General features: G+C 47.3%; 1 protein-coding gene across 3 annotated transcripts; it reads right to left on the bottom strand.

Moving 5' to 3' along the window:
- Positions 1-1,660: 1,660 nt before the first annotated feature.
- Positions 1,661-12,748, bottom strand: ATXN1L (ataxin 1 like). Of its 3 annotated transcripts, none has more exons than XM_030298109.1 (3): positions 12,664-12,748; positions 10,474-10,541; positions 1,661-9,319 (listed from the first exon to the last, which is right to left on the bottom strand). In XM_030298109.1, the coding sequence occupies exon 3, from the start codon at positions 9,197-9,199 to the stop codon at positions 7,133-7,135; it is 2,067 nt and encodes a 688-aa protein (XP_030153969.1). In that variant the 5' UTR covers positions 9,200-9,319; positions 10,474-10,541; positions 12,664-12,748; the 3' UTR covers positions 1,661-7,132. The 3 variants fall into 3 exon arrangements, with proteins under 3 accessions (XP_030153969.1, XP_030153968.1, XP_030153970.1); XM_030298108.1 differs by having other exon boundaries at positions 1,661-9,316; XM_030298110.1 differs by lacking the exons at positions 10,474-10,541; positions 12,664-12,748 and adding an exon at positions 10,028-10,467 and having other exon boundaries at positions 1,661-9,316.
- Positions 12,749-16,197: the final 3,449 nt, after the last annotated feature.

The following is a 16,197-nucleotide window of genomic DNA, read 5'->3' as shown; positions in this document are numbered from 1 at the left end:
CGGCCCCTCCCCTGCTCGTGCACGCACTCTCTGTCTCTCTCACTCTCAAAATAAATATTTAAGAAAATCTAAAATTTCAAAAAAATTAAATAGCTCCAATATTAAGATCTATAGTACCAAGGAACTCTTGTTTGAGAGAAGTGATCCATCTTCTTATTTATTCCCCAGAGCCAAGGTAGAATAAAACCCATTGAGAAAAATCCAGAATTAAAGTGAGAAGAGAGTTGAAGTTGACAGTGGTCAAAGCCCAAGCAAAATGACCATTTTGTAGGTCTGCCAAGCCGAGGAGCCCAGAGCTGAGGTCATTTCTTAAAAGTGTCTGTGATGGTACAGAACAAGTACAGAACTTTCCTTAGCCTGCACCAAAGGTTGTGTACAGTTTAGATAATTATAGATCTTGAGGTCCAGAAGGAAGTGCCCTAGTTAAGCTGTAGCCAGAAAAATAACTATGCCAGGAATGTGGACCTCTTCCAATATCATAACAAGGAAACTTGGACTCCTCTCCGACCTCCATAGGTTTAAGGCTATTAAATAGCGTTAACTGACAGCCCCCGCCCCCCAACCACCACCACCAAACAGGTTAATTCCTACCAGACAGGCTGAGATAGTTCTGTTTGGGGAACACAAAAATTTTAATAAACTTATTTCAAAGTACTGGACTTTTAAAAGAAAATACTTAATGAGCCAAGTGCCTGTCTCACAAAGATCCATATTGAACTTTTACTTGAGATGCTTCAAAATGGTTGAGTAGTCACTCTGTGTCAAAGATTATTCTGAGCATTTTACATAGATTATCTCTGCTAAGTATCACAACAAACTGGTGGTTAATACAAACTCAGGAATCTCATGCCTGGATTTAAAATTCTGCACTGCCCTTTAAAATCTGTAACTTTTGGGGTGCCTGGGTGGCTCAGTCAGTTAAGTGTCCAACTTTGGCTCAGGTCATGATTTTGCAGTTCATGAGTTCAAGCCCCACATTGGGCTCTGTACTGATAGCTCAGAGCCTGGAGCCTGCTTCAGATTCTGTCTTCCTCCCTCTCTGCCCCTCTCCCACTGGCCTCTCTCAAAAATAAACATTAAAAAGTTAAAAACTATAACTTTTATTAAAACAAACTATAACTTTGGGGGGAAGTTACTTTAGTCTTCGTTTCCCCAAACACAAAATAAAAATACTAGCAACAAGTGACTATTAATAAATAGCTAATATATATTAATATAATAAATGTAACTTAGGATAGTTTGTGGCACCTAGTAAGTGCTCAATAAACTGATCTGCGTCACAATCGTGTGTTTCACCTCCTACTACTGGCAAGCTTTCTAATTTAGAAGCAGTAGTTATGATTGCTGCTGATGTATTCCAGCAATTTCTGGCAATATTCCCGAGGACAGGAAAGAATTGGAGAAAAGGCCAGCAGTGAGGATATCTACAAGTCCTTGTGATTGATCATGCTAACATCTAAGTGTATAGGTAGACTTCTGGATCATTGAAATACATACCAAAAGAACGTGCAGCCATGCTTCAGGACTAGCTTGCACAATCTGCCCAGAGTCCACCACATAAAGATGGGAACAATTTGGTATATTACAAGCTCTCCCACAAGCTATCCCCCACCCAGCAGCCACCATCTAAGGCTGGGATAAGAAGAAGGCGCAAACACCAGAAGGAAAAGCTAGTAGTTTATATAGATAGATATATAGATATATAGATATTGATATATATTGTGTTTACATAGTCCACAAGTTAAATGCAGGTATCCATAAGAAGAGCATTAACAATAAAAATACAATCTGTGTGTAGCCAAGTACAGAGACTTAAAATGGTAAAACAGCAAAAAGGATCTCACAAAAGTACAAATATACAGTACAAATTGATTTATTTAAAACAGTTACAAAAAAGCACAACAAAATAGAGATTATCCTTAGAATTATTAATGCTTTGTTAAAGATCAGGTAGGATTAGAGGGTAAGAAATGGTACTGGGTGGGGGGAGCACCTGACTAGTTCTAAGGCTTTAGATACAATGCAGTTGATTACATATTAATTCAGCCATTACATACTGGGGATAGTAGTTGGGGGATCAGTAATTTATCTACAGGGAACTCCTACACAAATCAGATCCATCCAGACCTCCCCAGTGCCATCCTTCTTTACTCCTCAGGACCCTAAAGCCACCTGGATGACAACATTCCTGCTTTCCTATCTCCACCCCATTCCCTATCCATATATTCTTCCCTCCCCTAAGGTGCTGTGCAAGCTGAGAGCAGTCTGCTCTCTGCAGCTGGAACATATACTGTTTTGGCTACAGGGATCCTGTGTGTGACTAGGAAGGTTGTAGGGGACAGCCTTATTTTAATACTTCAAGTTTGCCACGAGTACAGTCAGTCTCTTCCCAACACAATCTATATTCTCTTGAGTGTATCAAGCAAATGAGGGATGCACCCTGCCTTCAGCAATACTAGCAATGCACTAACCACTCACAGCTCACAACCACGTGCAAACTCCCTGTCTAGGGAGTGGGTGTAAAATCACTGTGTCACCAGCTCCCTCTCTCTGAAGAACCTCAGTCCCCGTGACAGTCATAAGGACAGAAATAAATGCTTGCAAGTTTGACAATAGGTAAAGGCACATGGGCTGCTGCCATACACACTGCAGACAGGAACCCAATTTGAGGCCATCTTCACTGCTGGGCATCTGCAGTAGAATGGCTTTGGGATCACACAGACTGAGTTTGCAATCTACCAGGGGAGGATCTAGGCTTAACAGGAGAACTAATAAAGAAACCTTAGTGTGAAAAGTGCATTTATTACTACTGTTCCTGCTGGGGAGGCTCAGCAGGGCAAACCGCACCAGCTCTCCTCCTTCCACCCCAGGCACTGTGCATAGTCTGCAGGTAAGGAGAGAGTGCAGTCAACTCTAGCATCGAGGGCCGGTGTCATCCCAGGCCCAGACCAGGTTTCTGGCCCAAAGATGGACCCTAGAGTTGAAAGAGCAACTGATAGCTGCAAAGACCCAGATGCTTATTTTATTATTGCATAATGTGGGAGGCCTTCCCTAGCCCAGGGGAGCTGGATGGTGAAGGCTTCCCAGCAAAGGGCTAATAGGTTCCTGGTCAACATCCACCTTACATAGTCCAGCTCTTCAACTGTAGTGTACACTTTTTCTCATCTGGAAAGTACTGTAGCTTCGGTGTGGTTTATAAAACTTAGCCCTAGGAGGCCAGGAAGTCTCCCTAAAACTTGACCTCTACCCTTTGCTCTTAAGACTGTGACCTAATCTCCATGGCCAGTTCAGTTAATCAGGTATCTTTACTCCAATGGACCCAGGCCCTTTCCCAGTCAACCCACATCCACCCTTCATCTCCAGTGTGATCATTCACCTCTCCAATGTGCCTGCTTGTTGCAGGTCTAAATCATATCACCACCCTGTTTATCTCCTATGATGTCCACTAGTAAAAATAAAACTAAACCCACAGAGGGGCTATTTCAGTCAAACTTTAAATGCTCTCCAGTCCCAGAATCCACTTAACTGGAGCCAGATGAACCTCCCTAGGATGCTGACACAGGCCCTAACCTGGTTCCTCATCATTTATTTTAAAAACAGGATACAAGATACCACAAAGGAAAGCGATTAATACATAGAAAACGCCCACTAAGAAGACCTGCTTGCTTCTCCCTCAAGAGAGTCAGATTTTGGAGCTAAAGGGCTCCCAGCAAGCACTGAAGCCATATCCCTTTGGATTCACCAGCCCACCAGCAGCATTTCATACTATCCCTATTCAATAGGACTTTGCTATAAAGTAACACTTGCACAGGTAAGAGTGGACAGGATGCCTGGATTTCCCCTCTATGCTCAGACATGGAAGGACAGGGAGCTATAAAGGGTAGCAGGCAGGACAGTGAGCAGACAGCAGCAGTGGCAAAGCAGCACAGACCAAAGCCCTTGGTATTACAACTGACTGGGACCAAAAATGTAGAAGGGTCAGTCCAGATCTGCTAGGGGCCCTCCCCTTGGGTACAAGCATTCAGCTCTGAATTCCCTTCCCCCACACCACCACCCTCCATGCCCCCCACCCCTCCCCACGTACACTAATCTTGATAGGAATGATGATCCAAGACTTGGGCATATTACTCATCCTTTACCTAGTCACTCTACTCCCAAATCGGTACAAAGCCACTCCTGTTCAGTGCCAGAGTTAGCAGGCCTCCTTTCTACTCCTTAACTCTGGGAATCTCCTACTACTGACAAGGGAGTGGCTCTGGCCTGCTTCAACTGCCCATTTCCCAAAAAGCTGACAGCTTCCACTAAAATGCTCACTATCCCCAAACTGCTCTTAGGTCTCTTACAGACGTATGAAATTCCTTTAAGGAAGAACAGATACACCACAGGCTCCTTTTATTTCTCATGCCTGGAAGAAAAGACTGAACCAGAAGGAAAAGGCAAGCAGAATGCCACAGTTCTGACCAAGATTTAGAGCACAGAGCCTCTGTTCCTGGGAGCCCATACTTGACAAAACACACCTCTGCAGCTTTGCAAAACCGAGTATTAATAAATTACATACACATGGCATGGTACTAGAAGAGCTGCTGATATTCCTTCACCAGCAAGAGACAGAAGAGAACAGCAGCAGAAAGGTCAGGGCCCAATTTGTGCACAAGATTTTCTCTTTCCAGGATTCAGTGGAAATTACCAGGCTGGGAAGTGGACAAACTACTGTATCTGGTTGGACATAGGTTTGCTCCCACAAGAGGAAGCTCAATCGGTGTCCTCGGGGAACACTTCTTGAGTGTCTACTGTGTGAATGCCACTGTATTCAGTTGGTGAGCCTTCCTATGAGGAAGGATGTTTCTGAGAAACCCGTGCAAACAATAATCCCTAGGAATGAGTTGACCACGGAACAGTCAGAGATGAGGCCTTCTCCTGGGGCTGTCATCCGAGAGGATTCCTCAAGACTTATTCCCACAGGCCTCCTCTGTAGGAAACAAGCCAGAGAAAGCAGCATTCAGAGAAAATGGGGGACAGAGAAGGGAAAGGCGATGATCCCACATGCATACAAGGTTGAGTGTTTACCACACACAGTTGGTGTTTGGTTCTGAGGTGACCTGGAGACTTAAGTACTCACAGTCAGGTCAGCAGCTTCCTTTGGATGGGCCCCTAAAACCTGACTGACCAGGTAATTGCTCTCTAGGAATGAAACAGTGGCATGTAGGGCTTGGAGCAAACAAGCCGGTCTCAGTCACTTAGTTCCCCCCGGAGAACAACCTTTAGCACCAGAACACTAAGAATGACTCCATTCTCAGAACTCCCCCTCCCCCCAGGAGGTAGGTAAGATTATTAATCCCCATTTGGCAGCTGGGGAGGAAGTGAAAGAGCGAGAGGTCACAAGACTTGCCTGAAGTCCTTGACAGAGCAGAGATCAGACCTCAGAGGTTTGGGACTCCTGAGGGCAGGCAAGGCCTCGGCCAGTCCAAGTACATTTCTAAAGAAAATGCCAGGATCATATTATGGGAGAAGCCTCACCAGAGAGCTGGGTGGACAATACCCTGAGTTGCTTCAAGAGTCTGAAGACCCCTGAAAAACAAACAAAAAACCCACCCACCCACCTGAAAGCTGGTGGGGGAGCCTAATTCTCAATACCCAGTGGAAACCCACAGTCCAAGCTGATGCTAAAAGCTGTGAAGAAAACAGGGGCTTAAGACACAAGGGGACAAATGCAACTAAGATTAAGAATGCTCTTTGCAGAGGAATTCTCCACCACGAAATGAAATCTAGAAGACTTCAGGTACTAGAAACTTATCAAGACCCTTATCCCAGAACCTCAGAGCTGGCTGTGGGAGGGGATGGCTCCGAGAAGCCTGATTGCTGACAGGAAGTGGAATAAGATGGGAGGGGCTATGTAAAAACGCCAGGATGGGCACTGCCCAGCCAGGTGTATTTGCCCTGACCCAGGGCACAGTTCCCTTCTTGTTTCTCTACCAAGCTGTTCAGCTGCAGAAGAGGAGGGGACATGATTCTTTATGAGTTTTTAAAAATAGGAAATATAACTAAAAAGGAAATCAAAGAGACCCCTACACACCAAAAACAAGAGGTCTTGGTCAGAGGAGACAAAAACAATTGTGCAGAAGGGGAAAGGCAGTGCAGCTACAAATCAGGCCCAGGTCAAGACACCATGCAGAGGTTAGGGCAGCAGAAGGGTGGGGACAGCGCAGGCACTTAGGCACAACATAGACAGAGGAGAGTAGGGGACTGGGTAAAAAGGTCCACTGGTTCTTTCAAAAGTCACCATTACCAACTAGAAATTCAGTACAATTTCGAAGTAGGTCTGGCATGCTGGGTAGGAGGAGCTTTGTTACATCAGCTACCTTTCCAGAAGCCCTGCCTAGAACCCGGTCACCTGGCCATCAGGTCTTTCTCCTAAAGTCCCGACTGGGTCCCTGCCAAAGCAGTACTTCACTCTGAACCCTGGAGGGGTTTCTCTCTCTCCTGGTGCTAGAAGCCTTGTGGGAGGAATGGTGGGGAGATGGGAAAGGGCTGAAGCACAGAATCAAGCAGAGTCCTGTAGATGAGTGCTCCTCCCCCACAAACCCACAGACATCTGTAACAAAATCACCCTTTAAAGTGCACAGCTCTCAAAAGAAGAGTTCTGGGTGGGAACCCTCTTAATCCCAATCATGGGGCTTCCTGCCCTCCCACCACAAAAAAGAAAGGAAAAAAACTTCAGACAGTTGAACTGCTACTATAAGCTGTGGATCATCATTTTTGGCTCTTTCTTTGCTCCCTCCCTCTGCCACCTGCCCCCAAAGCCCAACTTTCCCCTTGCAGGAGCTAGGGATGGGGAGGAAAGAACAGGGAGGCCCTGATATTTGGAATGTTTCTTATCTTGTGTGCACCCCCATCCTTCCTTGGCTCAAGCCTGCTGCTCTCCATCGCAGCACCCTCTGGGGCTGTCCTGAAAGGCTGCCATGGGGTAATGAGCAACAGACCCTGCCTTGGGAGGCTGCCTTCATGCCTCCTCTTTCCCCCCAATCTCACTGCCAAGAGAGCCATTCCCTGCTCGGCATGTGCAAATCCTCTGCCTGCTCACGGTGAGGCCCAGCTCTGGGGTGAAGCCCCAGTCCTGGTCTGGGAGAGAGGTTCATTTTCCTGCATTGGAACGCCCTTCGATGGACAGCTTTACCTCCTGTGAAATGAAAGAGGGACGGAGCAGTGCAGCCCGTGCCTCCTCCCCTTGCATGCTGTATCTTTGGAAGCTTGGGGCTGGCCAGCAGGCCTGAGCACCAGGCTCCGGCTGCGAGGGCTCTACCATTTGGGAGCCCTCGCCTGGCGGCTGGCTCTTCCCCTCACTGTCACATTGCTCTCTGGGTCCCAAGACTGTCCTCTCAGGCCTTTCTCGGGGGGGACCCAGCTGGCCTGGGGGAGCACAGCTAGCCTGAGAAACTGAGTTACTGTTCAAGCTCTGTAAACTGATAGAGATGCAGACATCTCCCACCTGCAGCCGATGGCAGGGCAAAGAGAAGAGCTGTGCAGTCCTCCCGGGGCTGCAGGAGGACCAGCCCTGGCCATATACAAAGAAGGGGTGCTCAGGGGGCACCTCGATGCTCACTTTGCTCTGCTGCTCACCAACCACGAAATGCAGCATGACAAATCCAGGCCACTGGCTCTCCTGAATGTCCACGACCGTGCTAGAGTCAATCTTCAGCCCCCCGCTCACTTCGGCACTGCGCACAAAGTCCTGGGTCTGGAGGTCCTCCACCCGCTTCAGCTCCCCTGTAGCCAGCTGGATGATGGCGCCTTTCATGAAATGGGAGGGCACGTGGGAGGAGGTAATGGGGGGTGGCGTTGGCTCCTTATCTGGGAAGGTGGCTCTGGCCTGCATGTCCAAACTTGATGCCACCAGGATCTCCGAGCCCATGGGCAGCAGACCTGGGTCAGTTCCAGTGGGCACCAGGTTGCCATTGGCTACAACCATTGCTTTGGGTAAAGGTCTGTGTTTCACCGGTTCCTGATGGGATTGAGGGTAGAACCCTCGGGCCTGATTTTTCTCGGCCATCTCTGCTGGGTTCCTGGCTGACCCTCGCCCCTCACCCTGATGGTCGGGTGTATGATGGGACAGGTTGAGAGGGCTGGGCTCATCCTTCCTCTGAGCTGTCACCACACGATAGTCCTGAGAAGCTAAAGCGCCAACCACCCGCTGGACCTCAAGGTCGGTGTCTGGGGTCCCTCGGTGTGCTGGCACTGCCACCTCCACCCGTGCAGTCTGAGAACCTGAAAACAACTGTCCATCCACCACACATTCTACCACTGGCACCAGTCCCTGGCCTTCACTCTTGCTGTTGGGGGAGTCGAGGGCTTCGCTTTCCCGTCTTACTAAGTTTCGTTCTCGCTGTCTCTGTCCATTGGCAGCGGCTGCTTCCAGAGCAGACTGGCCCTCCTGAGGGGTAAGAACTGGGCTGGCACCTGCTGGAGGGGTTTCATGCAAAGTGTACCCAGCAGGTAGCCTGGACATCTGATAATAAATGGGCATCCGGCCTGGAGCAAGGTCCAGCGGCTGAGTACTCGAGTGATGTGGCAACTGCCCAGGTGGGGAGGTGGCAGAAGGGACTTTGTTGAATGAGTGGGCTGGGGAGGAAGCCTGGGGAGGAGGAGTGGCTCCTTCTGCCAGGAGTGAGGCATATGGCACAAAGTGAGGAAGGTGAGAGGTGGCGAGGTTGGCAGAAGGAGAAAGGAGGGGACTTGGTAGGAAATTAGGTGGCACAGCATAGGGAAGGCTATAAGGAGACCCGATAAACTGCAGAGAGGTGGACGGGAGTTGAGCATAGTGGATTGGGGGATAGTGGATTCCTGGATGTTGAATCAGTGAAGACGCTACATTAAATGTGGGGGGCAAGGGGCTCATGTTCACCACAGATGGGAGGCCAGTTGGGGAGAAGGTAGCAGGTGGCACAGCCACCTTATACAGCATACCATACTGGTCCACTGTCAGACCAGTGATGGCCTCAGCTCCATCACCCCCCAGGCTGACTCTGGCTCCTGCCTGGCTCTGCCCGGCCACCACAACCCCTCGGGACCATTCAGAGGCATCACTGGAGGGTGTGTGGTTAGTTGAGCAGCTGGTAGTTCTCCCCATATCCTCGCTGGTCACGGGGAGGTCTCGTTTCTTTGGTGGAAGGCATTCCTGACTCCTCTCATGAACAGGTTTCATATTGCTTTGTGGTGTTCCTTGAGCCTGGAAGGGGTCGGCTTGCTCCTTGGGGCATCAGAAGGGGCTTCTCTGTGGCTCCCCTGCACCCCTCTCTGCTGCTGGCTGGGGCGCCCACATCTGCTAGGGAACAAATCAGAAGCAAAGAAAAGTAACCTAGGGGTGAACTAAGTCAAAGGAAGTAGCAGAAACCATGCCTATGGAGGAAGATGTTACAAAGGGTGCTGCCAGGGGAAAAATGTATGAGAAAGGGGCAAACAAGGATGCCACTCCCCTATCCATCCAGCCCAGGACATGAAAGAAATAGGGAAACCACAGACAGCTACAAGAATAAACACTCAATGATACGTAAATAACCTGTGGGCTCTACAACCCCAGAGAGACCACCATCTTCATGATTAGTTGTGCCTTGACAGGGACCTTGACTCTTCCCAGCCTTCTTCCCTAAGAGAAGATTTGACCACATGGTCTTTGCTGCTGGTTCTTTTTCCTAAGCTTCTCCTTTTGTCACCAAAGACTACCGTGCTATCTTCTTTCCTGAACATATGACCTCATCCTTGCTTCCTTTCCCCAGCCTAATTTGGGTTATGATCTCACCTTTTCCCATCCCCCCACCCCCACCCCCACCCCAGACCTGGTTACACTCTCATCCTCCTTTGCCTCATATCACCACTATCTCAAAGACCCAGGTGCCAATGAAAAATAGTATCTTCTTTGCCGCATGAAATACTACATTCAAATTTGGGCCCTATGGGGAGAATGATTGTACTAGTGTGTTTCATAATTTATCTGTTTCTCCTCCTCCCTAAAGAGCAACAAAACTCTTCTGACCTCAAATAGACTTTTTACCCCCAGTCTGGAAAGACTTCTTTTCTTCTCATTGGCCATCTTCAATGTACTTTCTTCATTCATCCTCTTTCTATTGTCCTGTGTATTTTCTTTTGCCAATGCCTCCTTTTCCATTGTAGGTCTGCTCTAGGAACAACTTCCTAAAATTCTGGCTCCATTCATTCAAACTGCTTATTACTATCATAGGCCTATATGATTCATAAGAAAGCTCCCTCTCCCCTTTCTGTCACCTTTCATACGTGCTTTTGTCCATTGTCATAAAGTATCCTTTTGTTCTGAACATTTCAAGGCATACAAACTTTGTCACCTATTTCTTCCAATCAAGGCTCCAGTTCTTTAGATCTGGGTATCACAGTGTGTTCTGTTTTTCCACTCTTGAATCCCAGATGCTTTTTCTGCAAGAAGGTGTCCAAAGCTCCTGTTATTACCTGAGCTTCCAGTGGTGCCTCTGAGCAGCTGTAGTAAGAAGCAGTGTCCTCCCCACTGCCTTGGGAGCCTAGAAAAAGAAATAGGGATAAAGTAAGCAGGAGCCTAGACTCTCACTTTCCCGAGTCATCCAGAAAGGTAACTCTAAAGCCACGAAAACATTAAAGTCCATGAGTCCCTGCCTCATCCTCTGCTCCTGAGGTAACAGTACATTTATCCAGAGTGTGTAGGCATTTGTTTTTTTTTTTAATTTTTTTTTTCAACGTTTATTTATTTTTCGGACAGAGAGAGACAGAGCATGAACGGGGGAGGGGCAGAGAGAGAGGGAGACACAGAATCGGAAACAGGCTCCAGGCTCTGAGCCATCAGCCCAGAGCCTGACGCGGGGCTCGAACTCCCGGACCGCCGAGATCGTGACCTGGCTGAAGTCGGACGCTTAACCGACTGCGCCACCCAGGCGCCCCCAGAGTGTGTAGGCATTTGAATAGAGAAAAGGCTATGTCTTAAGCTCTAATTTGTAGAAAGACATCCCTGAAGAAAAATTTTCAAGCTTCGTCGTTTTCCTTAATGTCATATTCTACATTCTCTACCTGTATCCATTCCCAAAGGTTAAATTTACTTCCAATCCCAATTTCAGGTAAATGCACAACCAAAAATGGAAGACTCAACATTTATTCCCATGTGACCAATGGGAAGCTGGAAAAATCAACTGTATTGATTTCACCTTTATTCAGGGATGATGAAAACAGATGTGGAGGTTATTTAAATGACAAAAGTGGCACTAGAGAAAAAGAACAATTATTTATGTTTCTGGGGCAGAAAAAGAGGTCAAGGGGGAGTCACTCAAGGGGAAGCCTTATTAACAGATTTTCAGGGTAAAAAAAAAAAAAAAGGATCCTTTGGGTGTGTGTGGGTAAAATGTTCTGAGTGACAGCTTCGTACCAAGTGCTGAATCAGGTGTGACAGAAAATGAAAACACTGCCTTGGTCCTCATGTAGCTAACAATGGGGAAACAAAACTCACATTAAACTATCAATACCTTAATCTACACAGGCCATTAACATCAAGCACTCAAGAAAGGAACCTTAATCTCTCAAAACAGCTAAAGTAATATTGACCAATACTCCGAGAAACTACCCACTGTCCTGTCCATGTCCTACAGAACTGCAAGCCTCTAATCAAACTGAAGGCAACATTTATCTCTTTAATCGAGTGGCAAGGTGTGTATACACAGGAAAAGGTGATGAGATAGGAAAACCTGGGGGAAAGAAAAATTCTCAGTTTCATAAACACAAATTACACGGTGGGCACAAGTCCTGCGTCCCTTCTTTGGCAGCTTCAGTTCCAGCTGAAAAGCAATTAAGCTTTCTCCCTCACTGGCAACAGAAATTGGGGTCACATCTCCAATCCCTGAACGATCTTTGCTTCCTGCAACTAAAACCTTAAGGAAAACCTGCCTCTGGGTTAGCCAAACACAGCCTAATAAAAGAATTAAAAAAGGCAAAATGTGAGGGAATGACAACAAAGAGTCAAGCCTGTGCACCAGGTTCCCACAACGGAAAACACATTTCGGAATTCGAAACCTCGGCTTCAGGAGGGGCTCAAAGAGGACTTCTCAGGGTGTAGACGCGGCTTGTGACCCTGACCGAGCTAACGGGGATGGGGGTTAGTCCTGGAGAGCTGCCAACGTTGCCCGAGTCCAGAATCAAGAGATTGAGCCCAAAATTCGGTGAGGTGCGCCCGCCAGAAAAGAGTGGAGCTTGGAAGAGACTACGTGTTATGGCTTCTCGTGATCCTGCAATCCTTGCTTCCACAAGGGTAGGGCCCGAAATTAGAAATTCAGCGTTTAGGGGTGGGGGGTCGACCCTTCAAACAGAGGGGCAGAGGCAAGGCCCTGCAGACGATGCTTCCTTGTTCGGGGGCCCCTTCCCGCACCAAAGACTGGGACACCCCGGCCCTCGGGGACACAGCCGCGGGGGCTCCAGGGCCTGAGGCCGCCTTCTGGGCCAGGCCGGAGAAAAGCGCGCGGGACTCTAGGCGCGGCCTCTTTCGCTCCCGGGGTTCGCGGTTCTTGGGCCCCGGTCCGGCGGGGCAATGGGTTCCAGGAGGCCACTTCCTCCAGAGCTTAGAGCCCAGGCCTGCGTGGCCTCAGTGAGGCAGGCCCAGCGGCCCGCACTGCCGGCGACACTCACCGGCCCATCTCACGGCGCTCCTCGGGCTCCTCCCGCTCGTCCCGGAGCCACCGCGACCGCGGCCGCCGCCATCCCCGGCCCCGGAGCCGCCCCACACCCAGCGCCCCCCCCCCAGCCGGGCGCCCGGAGATGGCGTCAAGTGCGTTCCGCCCCCGTCGCAGGCAGATGGCGTCAGGGCCCGAGCCCAGGAGCAACGCCCAGGAGTACCCGGGAAGGGAGGGAGCCGGCCCCTGTCGCCCCTCACCCCCAGCGCCCCCTCTGGTGGGAAAAACGAACTCCTCCCCTGGGGAAACAGGGTCACGTGAAGAAGGCTGGGCCGGCCCTCTCACCCTGACCCCACCATGACCCCTGCAGTCTCTGTACTCCTGTAAATTCTGGGGGTTCCCAAACAGAGCCTGGGGCGTGGCCAAGAGCGACCCTCACGTCCTGGATTTCCCAGGCCTAACTCGTGAAGCCTCTTCTTGGGAACCTCGGGGAACTCCGAGGAGACCCCCGCCCAGGAGAGTAGTAAGGTGATCTCCCTGGAGACCCAGGGTAGAGATGGGAGCTCTTTGAGTTGAGAAATGGCTTTCAGGGGCATGAGACTGGACCGGACCTAGCATTTAGGGGAAGATGAAACAGTGGTGAGAATTTGCGGGATGAGAGGAAGGGGGTTCATACAGTGGGAAGGAGCTTGATTTAGTAGGAAGAGGTTTCGACTACTCGATTAAATATTAAGTCACCATTCATTGCCAATTAATTAGCCATCTTCATAGTAACATAAACATCTGATTAACAAAAAGTGAAAGCCAGTCGAATTTGTACTCTGATTACAACTGTGTAAAAAAGTAGTTCTGTATACAAAAAAAAACCAGAGGGAAAAAATAAGTTTAACTATTGGAGAGACTGGATTCTGAGTGGATTTTCCCCCTTTCAGTTTCTGCAAACTCTTTTCACCAAATAATGAATGATTTCTGTTTGATTTTAAAAGTACTGGCTGGGCTCTGGTCCCTACTCTGTAGCTATCTCACCTTAGGAGAAAGTCATTTTACTACTTTAGACTTAGGTTTCCACTTCTGGAAAATGAGGAGCTTAAATTAGATGAAAGGGTGGTAGTAAAATGTAGATAAAAGAGCTCTCTATAAACATTGTAAGTGAAAATGTAAGCAAATATGTACAATGTGATATCCTGCATTTAATGTGAAACATAACATATATAAAGTCATCTTTATGTATCTATACAGAAAAGGAATGGAAGGATATGTAACAACTAGTTAACATTGGTTATCTTGGGAGAGAAAAGTGGCACTGGGTGGTAATCAAAAGATAAAAAAGGGACTTATTTGGATTTTGTATGAGAATGTCATCTTAGAAATATTAAGATGAGTAAGTTAAAATACAAATAGAGTATATGGTCTCTTCTAAGATTCTTTCTAGGGAATCATTAGACCTCAGTTTTGGTATTTTCTGACCTGGAAGGTCACAAAGGATTATCAAAATCATTGAATCCCGCCCCACCACCACACACACATACCTTGCACCAGTGGGTGAAACACTGAAGCTACTCATCTGTAGCCATCTAAATCAGCAGAGAGCTGTGCTTCGAGGATATTAGTATTATTCATGACAGTTGTCTTCTCTCTCAATTTGGCCAAGAAGGAAGTCCTGTGGTCACTCAATGACTCCGTTTTAGCACTAACTGGCATTCTGGTTTCTAGTTCATTGCTTAGCTCACTAAATTGGCATTAAAACTGCCAAGATAAACAAATAAATAAGCCTATACTCTTTTTTACATGAAAATGATACACGTACTGCTGTCTTTGCCAATTTTTTCCATATCAATAAATTCAAATCATTATTTTAAAAAACAGGCCAAGATAGACCCTTGGATCATCCAGGTGTATTCAAGGATAGCCATTTTCTCCCAGATCAAGACACATTCTCAGAGAGCCAGTGTTTCAGACCAAATTGAAAGAGCAGACACAGGTAGATGCAAGCAAAAAGAATTTTTTGGTTACCAGCCATTAACATGATTACATAGTACAAAGGTGTGTCTGATTTTTAAAAAAACACAGGATGTTCTGATCGGTGAGACACAGGTGATTTCCTGGTTTGATGCTGCAGTCCCAAAAGAGTGGGTCATATCTCTGCTGTATCCTCTTCTAGAACTCCAAGCAATCTTCATTTCTCTGGTTGTACATATTGACAGTAGGAAGCTCCATAGAGACAGTTTTACAGGAATGTTAGTGATAAGTAAACTAACATAGTTTTTGGATTTAAGACACTAAAATAACCAAAAGTTACCTCATTTCTCCAGAAATCTGTATTATTGTCTGGAATCTGTATCATTCTCTATGTAAGTTATTTATAGTAAGTAAACCCAGGGTCTTATTCACTGTAGCTGGCTCAAAAAATAATTCTTGAATGAAATTTCAAAAAGATACCTCGAACTGGGAGACTCTCCTTGCTAGTATTTTTGCTCTCAATTCCTCATTTCTACTCCAGTTTTGCCTATTTATTACCTGTTTTCAGTCTCTCTCATCTGAAAGTCCTTCATTTTCTTTTACCAAGTTTGTTTGTTTGTTTAATTTCCATGGGGTTTTAAGAAGTGATGAAGTGAAAGGATTTTTTTTTTCATTAAAAAAAAAAATTTCTGGGGCGCCTGGGTGGCGCAGTCGGTTAAGCGTCCGACTTCAGCTCAGGTCACGATCTCGCGGTCCGCGAGTTCGAGCCCCGCGTCAGGCTCTGGGCTAATGGCTCAGAGCCCGGAGCCTGCTTCCGATTCTGTGTCTCCCTCTCTCTCTGCCCCTCCCCCGTTCATGCTCTGTCTCTCTCTGTCTCAAAAGTAAATAAAACGTTAAAAAAAAAGATTTAAAAAAAAAAAAATTTCTTGGGGCGCCTGGGTGGCGCAGTCGGTTAAGCGTCCGACTTCAGCCAGGTCACGATCTCGCGGTCCGTGAGTTCGAGCCCCGCGTCGGGCTCTGGGCTGATGGCTCAGAGCCTGGAGCCTGTTTCCGATTCTGTGTCTCCCTCTCTCTCTGCCCCTCCCCCGTTCATGCTCTGTCTCTCTCTGTCCCAAAATAAATAAACGTTGAAAAAAAAAATTAAAAAAAAAAAATTTCTTTCCTGCCCCATGAAAGGAAAAATTTTAAACTAGTTGAGACATTTGGGAATTGAAAAGTTATACTTCAGTCTGTTTTGTCTACCTCTTCTCTTTCCTTGGATTCCCATTGAATTTCTTTGATGTGTGTAGATTGAATTTGTGTGATGGGAGAGTTTGAGCTACTCTTTGGAAGGAAAACAAGTGACCACAAAACCCTGCTAAGCTAGTTATTCTTCTCCCTAAGCAGGCAGAGGAGTTTCAAACCAGCTCTGTGTTGCTTAGTTCCCCATTGTTGATTTTTCTAGACCTATAGTATGGCAGGGGAAGTTTAGACAACTATCCCAACTCTTTTTTGACATTAAGGGATCAAACCAGAGAGAAGTGCTGGCAGTTTAGGAAACCGCGTGTGTCATCACAAGAAAAATAGAGGGGCGCCTGGGTGGCGCAGTCGG

This window comes from Lynx canadensis, chromosome E2 (assembly GCF_007474595.2).
Source record: "Lynx canadensis isolate LIC74 chromosome E2, mLynCan4.pri.v2, whole genome shotgun sequence".
Taxonomy (NCBI): domain Eukaryota; kingdom Metazoa; phylum Chordata; class Mammalia; order Carnivora; family Felidae; genus Lynx; species Lynx canadensis.
Note: the sequence above shows the minus strand (reverse complement) of the source record. Positions and strands in the feature narration are given on the sequence as shown.

Bases quoted from the DNA above. Each gene is read 5' to 3' on its own strand.
- ATXN1L (XM_030298109.1), bottom strand. From the start codon at position 9,199: ATGAAACCTGTTCATGAGAGGAGTCAGGAATGCCTTCCACCAAAGAAA.